The sequence below is a fragment of the Capricornis sumatraensis genome, chromosome 1 (genome assembly GCF_032405125.1).
Source record: "Capricornis sumatraensis isolate serow.1 chromosome 1, serow.2, whole genome shotgun sequence".
Taxonomy (NCBI): Eukaryota; Metazoa; Chordata; class Mammalia; order Artiodactyla; family Bovidae; genus Capricornis; species Capricornis sumatraensis.
Window position 1 is genome coordinate 15,716,284 of NC_091069.1, and position 18,718 is coordinate 15,735,001.

An 18,718-nucleotide genomic window follows, 5' to 3' on the forward strand; every position below is an offset into this window, starting at 1 on the left:
TGTAATTATTTTCTATTTATTTTAACCGGCTCTACTGTTGGCATCAATATAAACCACCATAAGCTCTTACGGAGATAAGAAAGATGTGGCTATTTGTGTTAGTTCCTTCCATCACAGTAATTAATGAGAGTAATTGAGAGGACAGAAAGGGTCATTAATGTCACCTACTCTGAAAGCATCCTTTTACAGAATTCCAGAAAGAAAGGCAGAGTCCAGGACTCAGCTCCTCTGACCCCTCACTCAAAGGTCTTTCCTCCAAAGTGGAAGAATCTTTAGTGTGTATTAGGGTCTACGGTAGGGCTTGGTCACAATTTGGATGTCTGAATTCCGACACAGACATTCTTATTTTTCAGACTTTTGTACATATAGTAGTACACAGCTTAAACAAGACAACTCAGATGGCCTTTGACACACATCAAAGCCTGGACACATTACTTTTCAATGAATTATAGCTCTTTTTCAATAAATATTTTTTGTTCTTATAATTAATCCAGGAAATAATAGGGATTTCCTAAGATCTTTTTAAAATCATTTGTTTCTTGTGGAAAAGTTGATATAGATATAGATCATAAAATTTGTTTGGTTACCATTTTTAAGTGTACAATTTATTGGCATTAATCTCATTTACAGAGTTGTGCAATCATCATCATTATTCATTTTCAATCCTTTCTCATCCTCCACAAACAGAAACTTTGGACTCATTAACCAATAACTTCCCATCCCCACTCCACCCAACCCCTGTAAATTCTAATCTATGTTCTGTCTCTGAATTTGCTTGTCCAAGAGATTTTGTATAAGTGGCACAGTTCAAGATTTGCCCTTCTGCGTCTGGATTTTTTTCGCTAAACATAATGCTTTCCTTATGTTGTAACAGGTAAGAACTTCCTTCTTTTTATGGCTGAATAATATTCCAAGGTATGAATAGACCACATTGTGCTCACCCATCCAGAGATGGGCACTTAGTTCCTTTCCATCTTTTGGCTACTGTGAATAGTGCCACTGTGAACATCTGCATATTAGAATGTGTTTGAGTCCTTGTTTTCAATTCTTCCTTTGTGTACACAACTTGGACAAAATTGTTGGGTCATCAGTTCTGTTTAGTAAGTCACTCAGTCGTGTGCGACTCTTTGAAACCCCGTGGACTGCAGCACGCCAGGCTTCCCTGTCCATTACCAACTTCTGGAGCTTACTCAAACTCATGTCCATTGAGTTGGTGATGCCATCCAACCTTCTCATCCTCTGTCAGCCCCTTCTCCTCCTGCCCTTAATCTTTCCCAGCATCAGGGTCTTTTCCAATGAGTAATTCTGTTTCACTTTTTGAGGAACTGCCAAACTGCTTTACCCTGAGTATTTTGTTTTACAGACCTAGCAGTGTGCATCATGGTGTGGTGATGGTACAACACGTACTTATTACATATATGAACATATGATCATTACTCTTCATTTTATTGATTAACATCTGAACTCATTCTTTGAAGACCTGAACTATCTTTCAAGAACATGTAAAATACATACATAAAAATACGTCTATCTCTTGCCATGATGGAAAGGCTAGAAGATAAAATTTATAAATGTAAGTCACAGGAGTCTATACAATTTGATTCTGAGTTTCCTGGCAACCATAGTATAAAGGGAAATAGAATTGTGTTAGTGGTTCTCTAGAAAGCTATTGAACTCTTTTATTCAACTTGTAAGTTACAAGTAGTATGAACCCTAATCCAGAACCGCTTTGCCTGAAATGTCTGTAATGTGCCTGGACTATGTAGACCACATGCTCTTGAGCATCCACAGCCCCTGAAATAAATCCACAGCTTAAAAAAAAAGGGTCCCCTGATTGGGAGAGAAGTGAGCTATCAATGCCTCACTGTCCATAAAGCTAAAACTTCGTATCATTTAGGAGCAAAAGGAGCATCTGAAGTCTGGCTCTGGGTCCCGAAGGGCTGGGGTACATGTGCCACAGACAGGCTCCACACGAACACCTCAAAGGTCATGTCATCATGGCTTCCAAGGGCTCTTTTGTAAGACCTTCAATTTAAACTCCGCCATCCTGACCATCTCCACCATCCTCATTTCCGCCCCCTCCATTCACAGCATTCCCACCATCTTCACCATGCCCACCATCTTCACCATCCCCTCCATCCTCACCATCCCCTCCATCCCCTCCATGCCCACCATCTTCACCATGCCCACCATCTTCACCATGCCCACCATCCTCACCATCCCCTCCATCCTCTCCATCCCCAGCATCCCCTCCATCCTCACCATCCCCTCCATCCTCACCATCCCCTCCATCCTCACCATCGCCTCCATCCTCACCATCCCCTCCAACTTCACCATCCCCTCCATCCTCACCATCCCCACCATCTTCACCATCCCCACCATCTTCACCATGCCCACCATCTTCACCATGCCCACCATCTTCACCATCCCCACCATCTTCACCATCCCCTCCATCCTCACCATCCCCTCCATCCTCACCATGCCCTCCATCCTCACCATCCCCTCCATCCCCTCCATCCCCAGCATCTTCACCATGCCCACCATCTTCACCATCCCCACCATCTTCACCATCCCCTCCATCCTCACCATCCCCTCCATCCCCAGCATCCCCTCCATCCCCAGCATCCCCTCCATCCCCAGCATCCCCTCCATCCTCACCATCCCCTCCATCCCCTCCATCCCCAGCATCTTCACCATGCCCACCATCTTCACCATCCCCACCATCTTCACCATCCCCACCATCTTCACCATCCCCTCCATCCTCACCATCCCCTCCATCCTCACCATCCCCTCCATCCCCAGCATCCCCTCCATCCTCACCATGCCCTCCATCCTCACCATCCCCTCCATCCCCTCCATCCCCAGCATCTTCACCATGCCCACCATCTTCACCATCCCCACCATCTTCACCATCCCCTCCAACTTCACCATCCCCTCCATCCTCACCATCCCCTCCATCCCCTCCATCCCCAGCATCCCCTCCATCCTCACCATCCCCTCCATCCTCACCATGCCCACCATCTTCACCATCGCCTCCATCCTCACCATCCCCTCCAACTTCACCATCCCCTCCATCCTCACCATCCCCTCCATCCCCAGCATCCCCTCCATCCTCACCATCCCCTCCATCCCCAGCATCCCCTCCATCCTCACCATCCCCTCCATCCTCACCATCCCCTCCATCCCCTCCATCCTCACCATCCCCTCCATCCTCACCATCCCCACCATCTTCACCACCCCCTCCATCTTCACCATGCCCTCCATCCGCACCATCCCCTCCATCCCCAGCATCCCCTCCATCCTCACCATCCCCTCCATCCTCACCATCCCCTCCATCCCCTCCATCCTCACCATCCCCTCCATCCTCACCATCCCCACCATCTTCACCACCCCCTCCATCTTCACCATCCCCTCCATCCCCTCCATCCCCTCCATCCCCACCATCCCCTCCATCCTCACCATCCCCACCATCTTCACCATCCCCTCCATCCTCACCATCCCCTCCAACTTCACCATCCCCTTCATCCTCACCATCCCCTCCATCCTCACCATCCCCACCATCTTCACCATCCCCTCCATCCCCTCCATCCCCAGCATCCCCTCCATCCTCACCATCCCCTCCATCCCCTCCATCCCCTCCATCCCCAGCATCCCCTCCATCCTCACCATCCCCTCCATCCCCAGCATCCCCTCCATCCCCTCCATCCTCACCATCCCCTCCATCCCCTCCATCCCCTCCATCCCCTCCATCCCCAGCATCCCCTCCATCCTCACCATCCCCTCCATCCCCAGCATCCCCTCCATCCCCTCCATCCTCACCATCCCCTCCATCCCCAGCATCCCCTCCATCCTCACCATCCCCTCCATCCCCTCCATCCTCACCACCCCCTCCATTTCACCATCCTCTCCATCCCCAGCATCCCCTCCATCCTCACCATCCCCTCCATCCCCTCCATCCTCACCATCCTCTCCATCCCCAGCATCCCCTCCATCCTCACAATCCCCTCCATCTTCACCACCCCCTCCATCTTCACCATGCCCTCCATCCTCATCATCCCCTCCATCCCTAGCATCCCACCATTCTCATTATCTTCATTGTCACCATCCCCTCCATCCCCACACTCTCTCTCCCTGTTTCTGGCTTGTGGGTTCTCTGGTCACTAAAACAAAGAGATGTGTCCAGAGGAAAAACATATTTCTCTAAGTAAAGGTCATTTTTATATGTTCCTTTGTCCAATTACTCCTCTAAGACAAGTGAAGACTCAGGACAGGAGAGGACTGAGTCCCTCATCTGAGTCTCTGTGCACGAGCCCAGCAGCTGAGAACCCCCAGGAGGAAGCCATCACCAAGGCAGCCACCTGGCCAACTGCCACGACTGCAGCCCACAGAGATGAGGCAGAAGAGGAGAGGACAGTCAGAGGCAAGGAGGAAGACTGAAAACCCACCACTTACACATATGAGAAGGTGGTGACAGGTTGTGAGGTCACCCAAGACATTCTCTTGGCCTAGAGAAGTTCACACAGAAACAGAGGGAGGTAATAAAGCAACACAACCCAGAACCTGCCTGTGACTCACCAGTAGTGTTTATCACTCAGTTGTGCCAGACTCTTTGTGACCCCATGGACTATAGCCCACCAGGCTCCTCTGTCCTTGGGATTCTCCAGGCAAGAACACTGGAGTAGGTTCCCATTCCCTCCTCTGGGGAATCTTCCTGACCCAGAGACTGAACTCAGGTCTCCCACATTGCAGGCAGATTCTTTATGGTCTGAGCCACTAGGAAAGCCCAATTCAGTTCAGTTAAGTTGCTCAGTCATGTCCGACTCTTTGCCACCCCATGGACTGCAGCACACCAGGCCTCCCTGTCCATCACCAACTCCCAGAGTTTACTCAAAGTCATACCCATCGAGTCAATGATGCCATCCAACCATCTCATCCTCTTATCCCCTTCTCCTCCTGCCTTCAATCTTTCCCAGCATCAGGGTCTTTTCCAATGAGTCAGCTCTTCGCATCAGGTGGCCAAATGATTGGAGTTTCAGCTTCAACATCAGTCCTTCCAATGAATATTCAGGGCTGATTTCCTTTAGGATGGACTGGTTGGATGTCCTTGCAGTTCAAGGGACTCTCAAGAGTCTTCTCCAACATGACAGTTCAAAAGTATCAATTCTTCAGAGCTCAGCTTTCTTTATAGTCCAATTCTCACATCCATACATGACTACTGGAAAAACCATAGCCTTGACTAGACGGACCTTCTTTGGCAAAATAATGTCTCTGCTGTTTAATACGCTATCTAGGTCTAGGGAAACTCAACTCACCAATAGTTCAAGCGTTTTGGTGGAGCACCAGGGCTTGCATACACACACACACAGAGCAGGAAGGTGCAGAGCAGGACGGGAATGTGCGGACAACACTCAGCGTGTGTGCTCAATGAAGGCAGGACCACATCTCACACTTTAAAATCCCAGCCCAGGACATGCATGGCCCACTAAGCATTTGTGGAGCTGAACCAAATCATGAGCATGGAAACTGTTCGTACAATTCAATACGAGTGTGAACATCCCATAATGTCAAAGGAAAAATTAAACAGAAGGAAGTGGGTTTTGAGAAGCCACAGGATCACTTAGTAGCAATGAGGATAGCAGCAACTCAGAAAAGTGGCCTCTTTCCTGAGTCATGTTGGTGCTACTGGAGATTGAATCTGAGCCGAGGTCAGTGTGACCACAAATTTAGGTTCTTAACCCTGTAATAAACTATCCCCTTGGTTTCCTAACTCAAGAATTCCTTTATAATAAAACATAGCCATTTTTCAGATAGTTACTGAGGCCAAAACTTGAACTTCTGCCAGCAAAGTGGGGTGACGAGGAAAAACAGTTAGCAGTGAAATTAACAGTTTGGCAAAATAAAAGCATTTCACCAGGAGCTCCATGAGGTCAGGGCACACTCACTCAGCAGATTAACGCACATGCCCCTGCAAAGGATGGGGCAAGGAAACCATGCAAGCATCACTAAGTGCTAGGAAATGTCTAGGCAGACCTCAGACTGTGCCCCGGCTACTAAAATAGTCCACCCAAAATCTTAGGGAAAGATACAGTCCTACAAACTTTCTATTAATTGTGGAGAACCTTGCTTCATGTGACTATTTTTGTGTGTGTGCATAGATATTTTATCTTTATTGTTCAAGCATTGTGTTTATCCTTTTACAAAAACCTCACCAATATTCTTAAATTTACGAATTTAGAATTTTAAGAATTAACTTTGGAGACAGGATTCTATTAAAAGTGCAAGTAGACAGGGTCCTAGGGAAACCGTCCTGTCCATCAGAATGCTCCTGCCTTGCATAACCTGGTGAGGGGGGAGGTGGGGGCCACGGAAGCAAGCCAACAGCCGGCTTCATTCACTCCCTCCTTACAGTGCCTGATGAATTGAGAATCTCACAGAAGGAGAGTCACTTCGGAAGATCTAAAACCACTAGTAAGATATACCCTTGCTTTCTGAGAAGAAGATGCATTTGGACACCAGCAGTGACTGTAAGTGGTCTCAGGCCTTCAGAAGAACCCAGCCAAGAATGTACCTGCAGAGAGAGGCCTGGGGCAGCCCTACCAGCCCAGGGACTTGGCTCAGCGCAGGGACATCAGGGCAAAAGCGGGCCTGACCTCCTGGACATCTGTGACAGAGGACTGTCCACAGGCTTTGCCCTCTCATGCACCCCCAACTTTTCTTTTAGCTCCAGAAAAACGTAAAAAAGAGAAAAGGCGCAATATTTTCTGAGGTGTCTTTGTTCAACACAGATTCATTCATGTAGGAGTGGGGCAGAGCTGGTGGAACCAGGAGGTACCTTGGAAGCGAAGCATCCAGGTCACCCCACTTGCGTAGCCAACTAGTGAGGCCAGTAGCCCCGAGAAGCTGACTGAGCCATCTGAGGGTCCATGGCTAAATCAGTAACAGCTCCTACCGGTACCCGCTTGTAGCTCTCCACCTGGGAGCCCTCAGAGAAACCCTCACCTTTGAAACGTTCCATTTCCTGACTTGCCCATCAACCCAAAGACAGTTTTCCAGTTGTGGGTGACTTAGTTGCTAAATCATGTCTGACTGCAATCCCAAGCCTGCCAGTCTCTTCTGTCCAAGAGATTTCCCAGGCAAGAACACTGGAGTGGGTTGCCATTTCCCCCATCAACTCAAGAAACAGTTTCCCAGCTGGTCTATTGTTAACACACAATTCCTACCTTTAAGCTCCAGGTCTCAGAGAGGGTCCTGGGCTAGATTCCTCAGGGAAGCCTTGGCCCCTGGTTACCTTGCATTCGGGCAACACGGCCACAATAGACAGGATGGGGACGGGTGTGCACTGACGGCTTTCAGGAAAAGAAGCCGAAGCCAAAGCCAGTGCAGGTAGAAGACCCCACAGGAAGGAGGAGGGACCACAGCAAGCCTGCCCAGGAAAGGGACACAGCAACCACAAAGCAGCCATTTTTCAAGATTATCGGTATTGCTACATATGTATGTATTTATTTTTACTGCGTTCTCTAACTCTGCACTCGCTCTCAGGCTGGAATTGTGGAAAACAACTCCACCAACCCCCTGGCACATCATTCAAGAGCAAAGTCCTTAAAGAACAAAGTAAAACAAAGAAAAGGAATCTGAGCATGTATTTGCATGTGTGGAAATGCAAATGCAATCCACTTTACTCCTTATCTGGGACCAACACACCAGCCTACCAGAGTTTTCATTTTTACACTTTAAGATGGAGCTGTGTGTGTCTATGTATACATATACACATGATGCTTTAAATGGGGAGACAAAAAAATCTTTAAAAATGTTGAAATCAGTTTGGCGTGTGCATACCCATTCTTAGAGTTAGACACATATCACTGTGTCCACAGACTGAACCAGAGCAATGTGCTCAAAGATGGACGTCAAATCCCTGTCAGAGGTCACCGATTAAAATAGACTTAGCTCAGTGATTTAAGACTCTTAAGGCTTTGTGGTAACAGACCTCCGCATTTTAACTGTAAGTTAATAAAGATGAACTATATAAAACAAAAAGTAGTTTATTGTGAGGGCTGAAGTTTGAAACCTGGGAAATGTGTAACGTTCACAATGAAAAGTAAATAACTGAATTCACCAAACTTTAAAAAGTGTGTGTGTGTATGTGAGTGTCTGTGTGTGTGCATAGAGAGTCTGATTTAAATTTAACTCACCTTTTCTGTCTTGCCCTCTAGGCATATGTTTAAATAACGGAAAATGTATTAAATCTAAAGGCTTTGTGTTTCAATACTCCAGTACTCTTGCCTGGAAAATTCCACGGACTAAGGAGCCTGGGAGGCTACAGTCCATGGGGTCGCAAAGAGTCAGACACAACTGAACGACTTCACGTACATACGTACACTTCAGGTACTTAGCAAAACGAGGTAAAGGAGAAAGTAGGAGTTAAAAAAAACAAGCAAACAAAAACAGCAGAATCTGCTTAGCAACAATACTTGATAGATTTTACTCCAACATCTCACGTTTCATAGGCGAATAAAGTGTATCTGCCTTTTAGAAGAGTTTGACATCAAAGTAGAAAGTGAACTACAACCATTTACCTGCAAATATCTGAGATGAAGACTGAATCCAAGAAAGCCAACAAGGTGACCTTCACTTTCTATCCACAGACGAAGATGAAGGGATCAAGAATTCACTCCAAGGATGAGAGAAATCTGCTTTTCCTCCCTGTTAAACAAATCAGGGTTATAAGTGCCTGTCAAAATAGTTTGTAAATAACTGTGGGCCTTCTGCAAGCACAGTCCACATCTTTATTTCATTAGAGACTGGTCATTGGAAGTAAACGCTATATATGGAAAATGGGGCAGAAAGTTTACATTTCTACTTTCTGTATTGCAAAATTGGCCCCTTCAGTTGGTGATAGCATAAAGCCAAGAAAATTATGAAAATGCAAGGTTTCTGCTTATCTCTGAATGGTCTCAAATCTCAAAATAAAGAACTTTGCATTACTTAGGAATAGAGGATTAGCACAAAATAGAACAACAACAAAAATATACTGACCAACTCTCCTTCAAACAACACTTTTTTGTTGGACGTTGAGTTGAAATTTGAGATGTAAAACCAAAACACTTACGTATGAATTGTTTTAAGAAAAACCAGCCTGATGTATCTCTGGCTTTCTCAAATGACAATATCGGTTTGTACCCAAACTTGGCTCTCAATTATACCAGTTGCAGAAGTTGTATAACTCTATATTCGCAGCTTTGTTTTTGAAAATCAGTCTTAGATCCCATGAAAACTTTGATACGCACAAATGGAAACCCCTTGATAAATGCACTAAGCTAACATAGTAGTTGGGTGCTTGCTAAGTCACTTCAGTTGTGTCTGACTCTTTATGACCCCATGGACTATGGACCACTGGTCTCCTCTGTCCCTGGGATTCTCCAGGCAAGAATACTGGAGTGGGTTGCCATTTCCTTCTCCAAGGATCTTCCCAACCCAGGGATCAAACCCGTGTCTCCCGCTTGGCAGGCAGATTCTTTACCACTGAGCCACAAGAGAAGTCCAACATAGTGCTTGCAGTTACTGTATTTTGCAAACTTCAGCTAGATTGATTGTTTTAACACCTGGGACTTAGTTTCTGGTCCACTTCTGCTCATTATGGTGGTGACATCTTAGTGAAAAATTTAAGTACAACAATTACGTCTCTACTGTAATGTTAATGTGATCAGTTCTACACAAAGTTGTCACTTAGAAGAGTTAGAACACATCTAGACAGCTTAAAACAACTGAACCAGACTCCTCAGCTGTTCCAAGGGTAGTTGTGAACAGCGTGCTGGCTTTTTAGGGGCAGTCATGAGGAGAACGCAGTCTCCAGGAAGATTCACGAACACCTCTGCACAACTCCAGACCTCGCAAGGCTTCCAGCCCAGCCCTTGTTTCTGAACAGAGAATTATTCCACAACTCTAGCTTAATGGCAATCCGTTCTGCATCTTAGCTAAACAGGTGATTGCATTTCTAAGTAAGTTTACTCAAAATCTGTGCTGGCCACGTGCTGTTATCTTTGGATGGGGCCTACAATCCCCAGGGCTTAGCGTGCATGACTCTGGCAGAAGGGGACAGAGTCAGTTGGACATGCTCTAAAAATAATCACTCGTATGGCTCCTGCAGACCAGATGATAAATAATAAACCACTTAGTAGGTAAGTAGATAAATAACTGGAGGAGAGATGGCAGGTGAACAACAGGTAAGGGGCCACCTGGGGGAAACAGAAGGTGTTCAGTGTCACCAGTGGAAACAGGAAGAATGTGCAAGCAAAGCCCCCAGACAACTCTGCTTTGCTGTCCTCACTGTTCTGGGGGGGCCCCTTTCAGCAGGTAATTCACCTTTTTCATAGGTATGTGCTTGCTTATATGTATCTGCATATATGTAAAGATTTCAAAGGGCTTCCCAGACAGTGCAGTGGTAAAGAATCTGCCAATGCAGGAGACGCAGGTTCAGTCCCTGGGTTGGGAAGATTCCCTAGAGGAGAAAATGACAACCCACTCCAGCATTCTTGCCTGGGAAATCCCATGGCTAGAGGAGCCTGGTGGACCACAGTTCATGGGGTCACAAAGACTTGGATATGACTTAGCAACTAAACAACCACAACAATAGATTTCTAAACTAAGTAACTATATAGCTACCTATCTATATCAATATCTATATGTACACACATAATATCTTCATTTCAGGGAAATATCTTACTTGGTACCAAAGTTCATAATTTGTCAACTATAGCTGACATAAATACACCTAGCAAAACTTGACTACTTATGTTAATATCAGGAAGAACCAACCATCTGGTAAATTTTGCTCCACAGTAACCTGATGAGATCAAGAGAAAACCACATGCAGATTTCATTACCAAGTGCAATGTTTTTATTGCCCTTGGACAAGTGAAATTTCACATAAATTACTTAGGACCCTTCATTGCATACCTGTGAGCATACCAAATATCTCTTTTTGAGTATTATAGCACTTCAGAAATATAAGGCCTGTCCACATCATCTGTCTTGAAAAAATTGTTTAATGGAAAACTGGGATAATCACCTCTAATGTAACTCCACAAATTTAAAAGTAGGTTTGGGGGCAAATTTCACTGCAGTACTCAAAATAACCTGCCTCTTATTATGATCTGAGCAATCTCACAGGCCTGCCCACATGATGAGATTTCAAATCAAGGTAATCATCCTCATCATGAGAAACAATTACAGCCTTGAAAAACAGACCACAGAGGGTCCTCGTTCACTGGGGGAGGCTGGCTTAGCTCTCAGAGGCCATCACCCATGACAGGTGGGCAAAGTGCCCCTTTTCAGGGTCTCTTCCCAATTCTAGAATGTATTCACAGGGAGATTTTCTTTACATCTGAAGTCAGAGAGAGCGGAATGTTGGTAAGAGCTAACGGCCATGTTCTCCCTTTAGCCATGGTAAAAGTCTGTTTTTGGGGAAGGAGATTAGGCTGCAGATCAGAAGCAAATACTACACGAGGTGGTGGGAGGCACCGGGCATCCAGGTGGGAGGAAGCACTGTGTGTTCAGTTGAGCCCAAAAGTCAGTGAGGGGCTCTGCCATTCTGTCCGCAAGGTGAGGCCTCAGGTTCCGTGTCTATAGCAACCCTTCTGCAGGCAGCCACCTGCTGCAATAGCTGATTTTTCCCAGCTGGCAGTGCCCAGAACTTCTTGAACAAGCCCTGCACAGTGAGCTTACATGTGATGTGTGTGCTCCTGAGTGCGTGTGTCATGTGCAATGAGTGTAATGTGTATGCCTCTGTGTGTGTGCGTGTGTGTGTGTGTGTGCATGGGGGGGGGGGCATGACAGTGACCTTACTCAAGACCTTCCTGGACACCAAGTGTCCCATCTAGGGAGAGGCCAATCCAGGACCTTTCTCCTTGGAGGAACAGCCTCATCATTGTTAAGACTCTTTCCAAACTGTAGTGGGAAAAGTTCTCAAGAAAGAATTCAAATCTCCTCCTGAGTCAAAGGGCAGAAGGCTGAGCCTAATAACAGGCACAGAGTATCCAATCCCAGTGGGCAGCAGTCAGGAGCAGAGATGCTGGGCAGCTGGGAGGGTGGCAGATGCTCCTGGTATGAGGATTGGATGGTAGGACCTGCCAGGGGACATCCTGACACAGACACGGTGCCGGGGGTCCCAGTGCTCTGGGCCATCAGTCTCTTCTGTCCCATGGTCCTCAAGACTCCTGCAAAAGCCCTGCCAACCAAGAGCTAGACAATAGCAGCATATAATGGCAGTCTTTTCTACATTTTTGGACTTCATGGCACCCCACTCCAGTACTCTTGCCTGGAAAATCCCATGGACGGAGGAGCCTGGTGGGCTGCAGTCCATGGGGTCGCTAAGAGTCGGACACAACTGAGCATCTTCACTTTCACTTTTCACTTTCTTGCATAGGAGAAGGAAATGGCAACCCATTCCAATGTTCTTGCCTGGAGAATCCCAGGGATGGGGGAGCCTGGTGGGCTGCCATCTATGGGGTCACACAGAGTCGGACACGACTGAAGCAACTTAGCAACAGCAGAGAGCTGAGTTGGTAAAGAATCTGCTGTGATACAGCAGACCCTGGTTTAATTTCTGGGTGGGAAAGATCTGCTGTTGAAAGGATAGACTACCCACTCCAGTATTCTTGGACTTTCCTTGTGGCTCAACTCTTAAAGAATCCGCCCACAATGCGGGAGATCTGGGTTCGATCCCTGGATTGGGAAGATCTCATTCCAGTATTCTGGCCTGGAGAATTCCATGGACTATGGTCACAAAGAATTGGACACAACTGAGCAACTTTCACTTTCATTCACTTTTCCTACATTTTCAGGAAAAGTTTTTTCTTTTATAAAGAGTTGAAAAGTTTTCTGCTTCCACAGGCACAGCACTGCTTTCACCGCATGGGGTGTGTCCGATTTCCTGTGGAAAACAGATCCAGCCATCATAAATCAAACTTCCAGTGCTGAGAGGGGTGCCACAGGGAGGGGGCGCCAGCAGGGTCTCCAGGATGTGGAGTCCGATCTTCGTGAAAACTCACCGGTATGTGGATGGGTATGTGCGCTTTTCTATAATGTATGTTCTACTGAATTAAAAGTTAAGCCCAACTCTGCTGCTACTTAAACCCTGCCATTCACCCAGGTATGCTGCCACATAGACAATGCAAACCCAACCCTTGATCATGACTTCTCAGGGAAACTCTGTAACAAAAGATGATCTACTATGGTTTATCACAGGATATTGAATATAGTTCCCCATGCTGTACAGTAGGACCTTACAGTTTACTCATTCTATGTGCAATTATATATGTATAATTGAGTCATGCTGTAAGCTGAAATTAACCAAACTATGAATTAACTATACTTCAATAAAAAATAATATCAAAAATTTATTTTTTGATCTGATTTGTCATGAGTTGACATAATTTGGAATAAAGACAATTTAATTTTTAAAATATTAAATTAATTTTAAAAGGTGATCCATTCATAAGACAAGAACATGGTCTAATACATCTCAGAAATGTTTTCAATAAGTATCAAAATGCGGCTTTACCTAAACCTGAATTCATCAAAAATATTTCAAGAAATTAAAAAAAAAAAACCCTCTAATATCAAACTATTTAATTAACTGAGATTTTAGTCAACACAGAACATCATAGGGGTCTTTGGTCTTGAAGTTCTGAAATGCAAACTCCAATGCTTTTATTTATTTTGTGAAGAGAGAATTGAAGTGTTATCTGGGATGAATTTTGTAAAACAATATTGCCAAAAACAACACAGAAATTGTGACTAGAGGTCAATGACAAAAATCTAAAATATTGCATTTTACTCTCTGATTGATCATTTATCAGTAGTACTATTTAAAATAAACCAGTTTATTTTAAACTCTAGGAAATAGGGGGAAAATACCCCAAATATAATCACACAGGGAGTGAAAGATCCATCTTAGCTACAAACAGGCAAAATTTTAAAAAATGTATTATTTCTGGTTTTATAAATACAAGATCATTTTAATACTGATACTTAGGGGTTATTTAATTTCTTTGAGCAAATCAAGCTTTGGCAAATAAAAGCAATGTAAAATAAAGTTTTTTATAAAATATAATATTTTATAACAATGTTTCTTAGGCCCTTTCATTGATAATGGTATATATTATGTATATAATACATGTGTGTGCATGCCTGCTAAGTCACTTCAGTCATGTCTAATTCTTCATGACCCTGTGGACTGCAGCTCGCCAGGCTCCTCTGTTTATGGGATTCTCCAGGCAAGAATACTGGACTGGGTTACCATTTCCTCCTCCAGGGGACCTTCCGGACCCAGGAATCAAATCTGCATGTCCTGCGGTTCCTGCATTGGCAGGTGGATTCTTCGCCACTGAGCCACTGGGGAAGCCCGTAATTTTATATATATACATTTTTTAACATATATATTTTAATGGCATCTTTGCAGTGTTCAGAAAGGAAGAGTCCTCTTGTGTGCAGTTTCTCTTTTTCTATCTCCTCATTATTTATGTATTCATTCATTCTTTCACTAATTTTTCAGGGGCAGAGAAATTTGCCATATAGTTTTTTATAAAAATATAGTCATTGAGCCTTATTCTGCCTGCCCAGAAGATCTAAACTATACTAAGAACAGAAAAAAGTCCATAAGATGTCAGTTCGGATTCGTAGATTGACATTTCATGAGCACTCTCTCGTCCATGGTCTCTGACACCGAGAGAGTTGGATTCGAAGATTTTGCTTCTTGTGTTACATCCTGAACACTCATGAGTTGTTGAATAAAATTGAAGCTTTCCTTGAGAAGAAGGTTTAAGTTACCCTTGTCACCAAGACAGACAACATTTGAGAAGTTGCCATAGTTTGTGGAGTAGTTTGATTAGTTCAGTACATACAACTCAAGATTTGGTGTCAGTGTCTCAGGGATCTGGTTACTCACCCAGCAAATCCGACCACTCCGAAATGCATTTATTGCTCTCAAAGGGTCCTCCTGGGTTTAGAGCCAAGGTCCAACCTGCCCCTGCTAGTCACTAGCAGAGTGAGACAGAGTCGTTGGCTCTAACCGTGAAAGTCAGCAAACCTGGAACAAGGAGGAGATGGGAGAGTGGGCCTCCTGCCCAATTTGCTGGGACTTTTGCTATGCAGCTGTTCTGTGGCTTGTGTTTATAGATCAAGGAAGGAGACTCTTAGCTCTGGAAGCAACTCGTAAGAAAATGTACTGCCCAGGAGCATTTAATACTTCATATCACCCCAATATCTCTTTAATTATTTTTTAAAAAAGTGTTTGGGAAGACAGAGTAAAGTCTCTCTCATCAATCATTCTCTTAAAAAAAAATGTTCTTAAGGCCACTGAATTAAAGGGAAGAGGTTAACCAACAATAAAATAACCTTCAAATAACGGTAAAATTATCAGAAAGTGAGATATACATTCACCTCATTTCTGAAAGAGGATACAACTGCAGTCAAGTTTATCAAAGGCTTCATTTTTCAAAGGAAATCAAATCTGAGATAAGCCACAGAAGATTCGAAAATAGAGCAAAACTGTGGTGAAAAATCTGGTACTCATTTCTTTTAGCAAAAGTTCTTTTTTTTTTTTTTTTTTCAAAAAAGGAAAATTAAAGGGAGTGAAAGAAAAAGACGCTTCTAACAATTGTCTCTGGGTACTGAACTACCATTTGAATAACAGAAGCTATATTTGCATAAGCTAAGCATGAGCAGTAATATGAAAGACCCAGGCTTCTTATAGCTTTGGAAGAAGGGGTTACAGAAACAAAAAAGTTATTTAAAGAGTCTTTTTCATAATCCAATGAAGGCAAACATGATTTAAACCAACTAATTAGCAACTGGAAATTGATCTAAAATTAAATTTTAGAGACTCTTGGATTGTTGTTGCTCTTCAGTTGCTAAGTCATGTCTGACTCTTTGCGACCCCATGCATTGCAGCATGCCAGTCTTCCCTGTCCTTCACTATCTCCGAGTTTGTTCAAACCCGTATCCATTGAGTTGGTGATGTAATCCAACCATCTCATTCTCTTCTTCTCCTGTCCTCAATCTTTCCCAGCAGCAGGGTCTTTTCCAATGAGTCAGCTCTCTGAAACAGGTGGCCAAAGTTTTGAAGCTCTTCAACATCAGTCCTTCCAATGAATATTCAGGACTGATCTCCTTCAGGATTGATTGGTTGGATCTCCTTGCAGTCCAAAGGATTCTCAAGAGTCTTCTCCAACACCACAGTTGAAAAGCATCAATTCTTTGACACTCAGCCATCCTTATGGTCCAACTCTTACATCTGTATGTGACTACTGGAAAACCCATATCTTTGACTACACGGACCTCTGTTGGCAAAGTGATGTCTCTGCTTTGTCGTACACTGCCTAGGTTTGTCATAGCTTGCCTTCCAAGGAGCCAGCATCTTTTAATTTCATGGCTGCAGTCACCGTCCGCAGTGATTTGAGATTCCAAGAAAGTAAAATCTGTCGTTTTCACATTTTCTCCATCTATTTGCCATGAACAGATAGGAACCCATCTAGAGTATGATAGATCCAATATCTTTTTCTCTCCCAGAAATCCTGTTGCTCCTTTCAAAATCTAGTTTCCATGGTTGACTCCTTCCCACCTTTCCAGCCCTGGCTGAGAACATCATATCTGAACCCAAGGACACGGTTCAACTTCTTTTCTGTTGCTTCTGTGTGCCGCTTGGAAATAACAAGGTGTAACCTGTCATCATGTCCAACTCCACCGCTCAGGATTGCGGTCACAACTCAGTTGGATGGTCGGTGCTTCCATAAAAAGGATGCCCTACTTCTGCGGATTCATTTCTCTCTGGAAAGCTTTTCCCTGACCTTTCACTGAGGTCCCCTTGCAGAACAATCAGAGGCTATACTTAAGCACGCAGATCTATGAATTAGTTCTGTGCATCAGTGGAGCTAGACTGTGTCCTCTACCATCCAAACAAGCAAAAATTCAGTAAGTTTTGTCATAGAGGTGCATGCAAAAGGAAATACATGATGTATCCTGACTACAGGGAACAAAACAGTCATTATGGTAGAAATGCCATTTACCCTGAAGCTTGAAGCAGAGGAATTTATGACGGGCAGGAAATGATACTACATTCTGTGCTTAGAAAACAGCTTAAAAATAAAAACAAAACATAGAGACCTAAAAGCAGCTGCCGGGCTTGGAAAATTAGCAAGTCATCCACTCTGGCTAAAATGTAACAGGTACAACTGGAGATGCTGGAAAGACAGGGGCAGGCAGACTTCAGAGTTTCTCTTGCCATGATAAGCAGTTTGAACCTTCTTCTGGAAAGTGAACTAGTGACATGCCGTAAGCTGGGCCAGATTACACTGCTGTGTTTTGCACGATACTAATTGACTTCGATATAACTCTTTGCACATGGAGGGAGACGTACACGATCAGTTGATCTAGGACAGCCGTGCAGACTTGATGAAAACCTCGGGCTAATGAGTGCTCCGACTGCAAAGCCTCCAGTCAGTGAGCTCTCTGCTGTGCCATTCCGCCATGAGAATGCCTTACTGTGCCCTTTTGGCGTTTATGTTCAATTCTGGAAACTTTTTTTTTTTTAACTCAGCGGTGATTGACCGATACGGTGCAAATCATAGTGCTGGCATGCTGCAAAGAAACAGCAGAAGAGTATCCTGCTAGGTGTGAAAATGTATGTTTAAAAATAACTCAAGTTCCCCTTAAGGAAATAACCAAGTCAAATGAAGGCAGAGAGACTGCTTAGTGGGAACACCGGGAAATCATTTGATTTCCACACAAGGCTTCACAAACCCCTCTGCATTGCCCCTGCTCAAATGTGCAGGAGAGTTAGTCCCAACCAGCCACTGCCATGCTCTTTACTACAAACCGAATGCTTGTGTCCCCTCAAAATTTCCATATGGCAGCCTAGGTCCCCAGAGTGATGGGGTTTAGAAATAAGGCCTCTGGTAGGTACTTAGGTCATGAAGGTAGAGCGTTCATGCGTGGGATCTCTCACCTCATAAGAAGAGATCTCAGATCGCGCTCTCTTTTTCTGCTCTTCCCCCTCTGAGGACACAGCAAGAAGACAGTCACCTGCAAAGGAGGAGGAAGGACCCCATAAGACAGGGAATCTGCTGGCATCTTGACGTGCTTCCCAGCCTCCAGGACTGTGAGAATTCAGTGTTTACTATGTATGCCATGTAGGCTGTGGTACTCTGTAATAGCAGCCAGAACAGCTAAAGTGAAAAGTGAGAAAGTGAAAGTTGCTCAGTAGTGTCCAACTCCTTGCGGCCCTATGAACTATATAGTCCATGGAATTCTCCAGGCCAGAATACTGAAGGTGGTAGCCTTTTTCCTCTCCAGGGGATCTTCCCACCCCAGGGATCGAAACCAGGTCTCCCACATTGCAGGCAGATCTTTACCAGCTGAGTCACAAGGGAAGCCCCAGAACAGCGAAAGCAGTGCCCAAACCAGCAGCATCAGAGGGTATCTGAACCACACATTCAACATCACATGGCATGGTAGTATTTATCACTCTCACCCTCTCCTCGTCCTTCTTGGGACAAGGAAAAGTATATTTCTCTACACTTTTAAGTGGCAATATGACTTGTTTGGGGCAGCAAAATGTGAGCAAAAGTGAACTGTGTCACTTCCGAAGAGAAGAATTAAGAGTCACATATGTCCACCATATTTCCGTCCCATGGATGGAAGGATCACAGAGCTTGTGTCA

At 44.7% G+C, this 18,718-nt stretch overlaps 1 protein-coding gene across 1 annotated transcript; it reads left to right on the forward strand.

The window, feature by feature from the left end:
- The first annotated feature begins 2,110 nt into the window (after nt 1–2,110).
- Nucleotides 2,111–6,765, forward strand: LOC138074332 (hepatitis A virus cellular receptor 1-like). The gene is made up of 3 exons (XM_068966465.1): nt 2,111–2,697; nt 2,803–3,134; nt 6,722–6,765. The coding sequence occupies exons 1-3, from the start codon at nt 2,111–2,113 to the stop codon at nt 6,763–6,765; spliced, it is 963 nt and encodes a 320-aa protein (XP_068822566.1).
- Nucleotides 6,766–18,718: the final 11,953 nt, after the last annotated feature.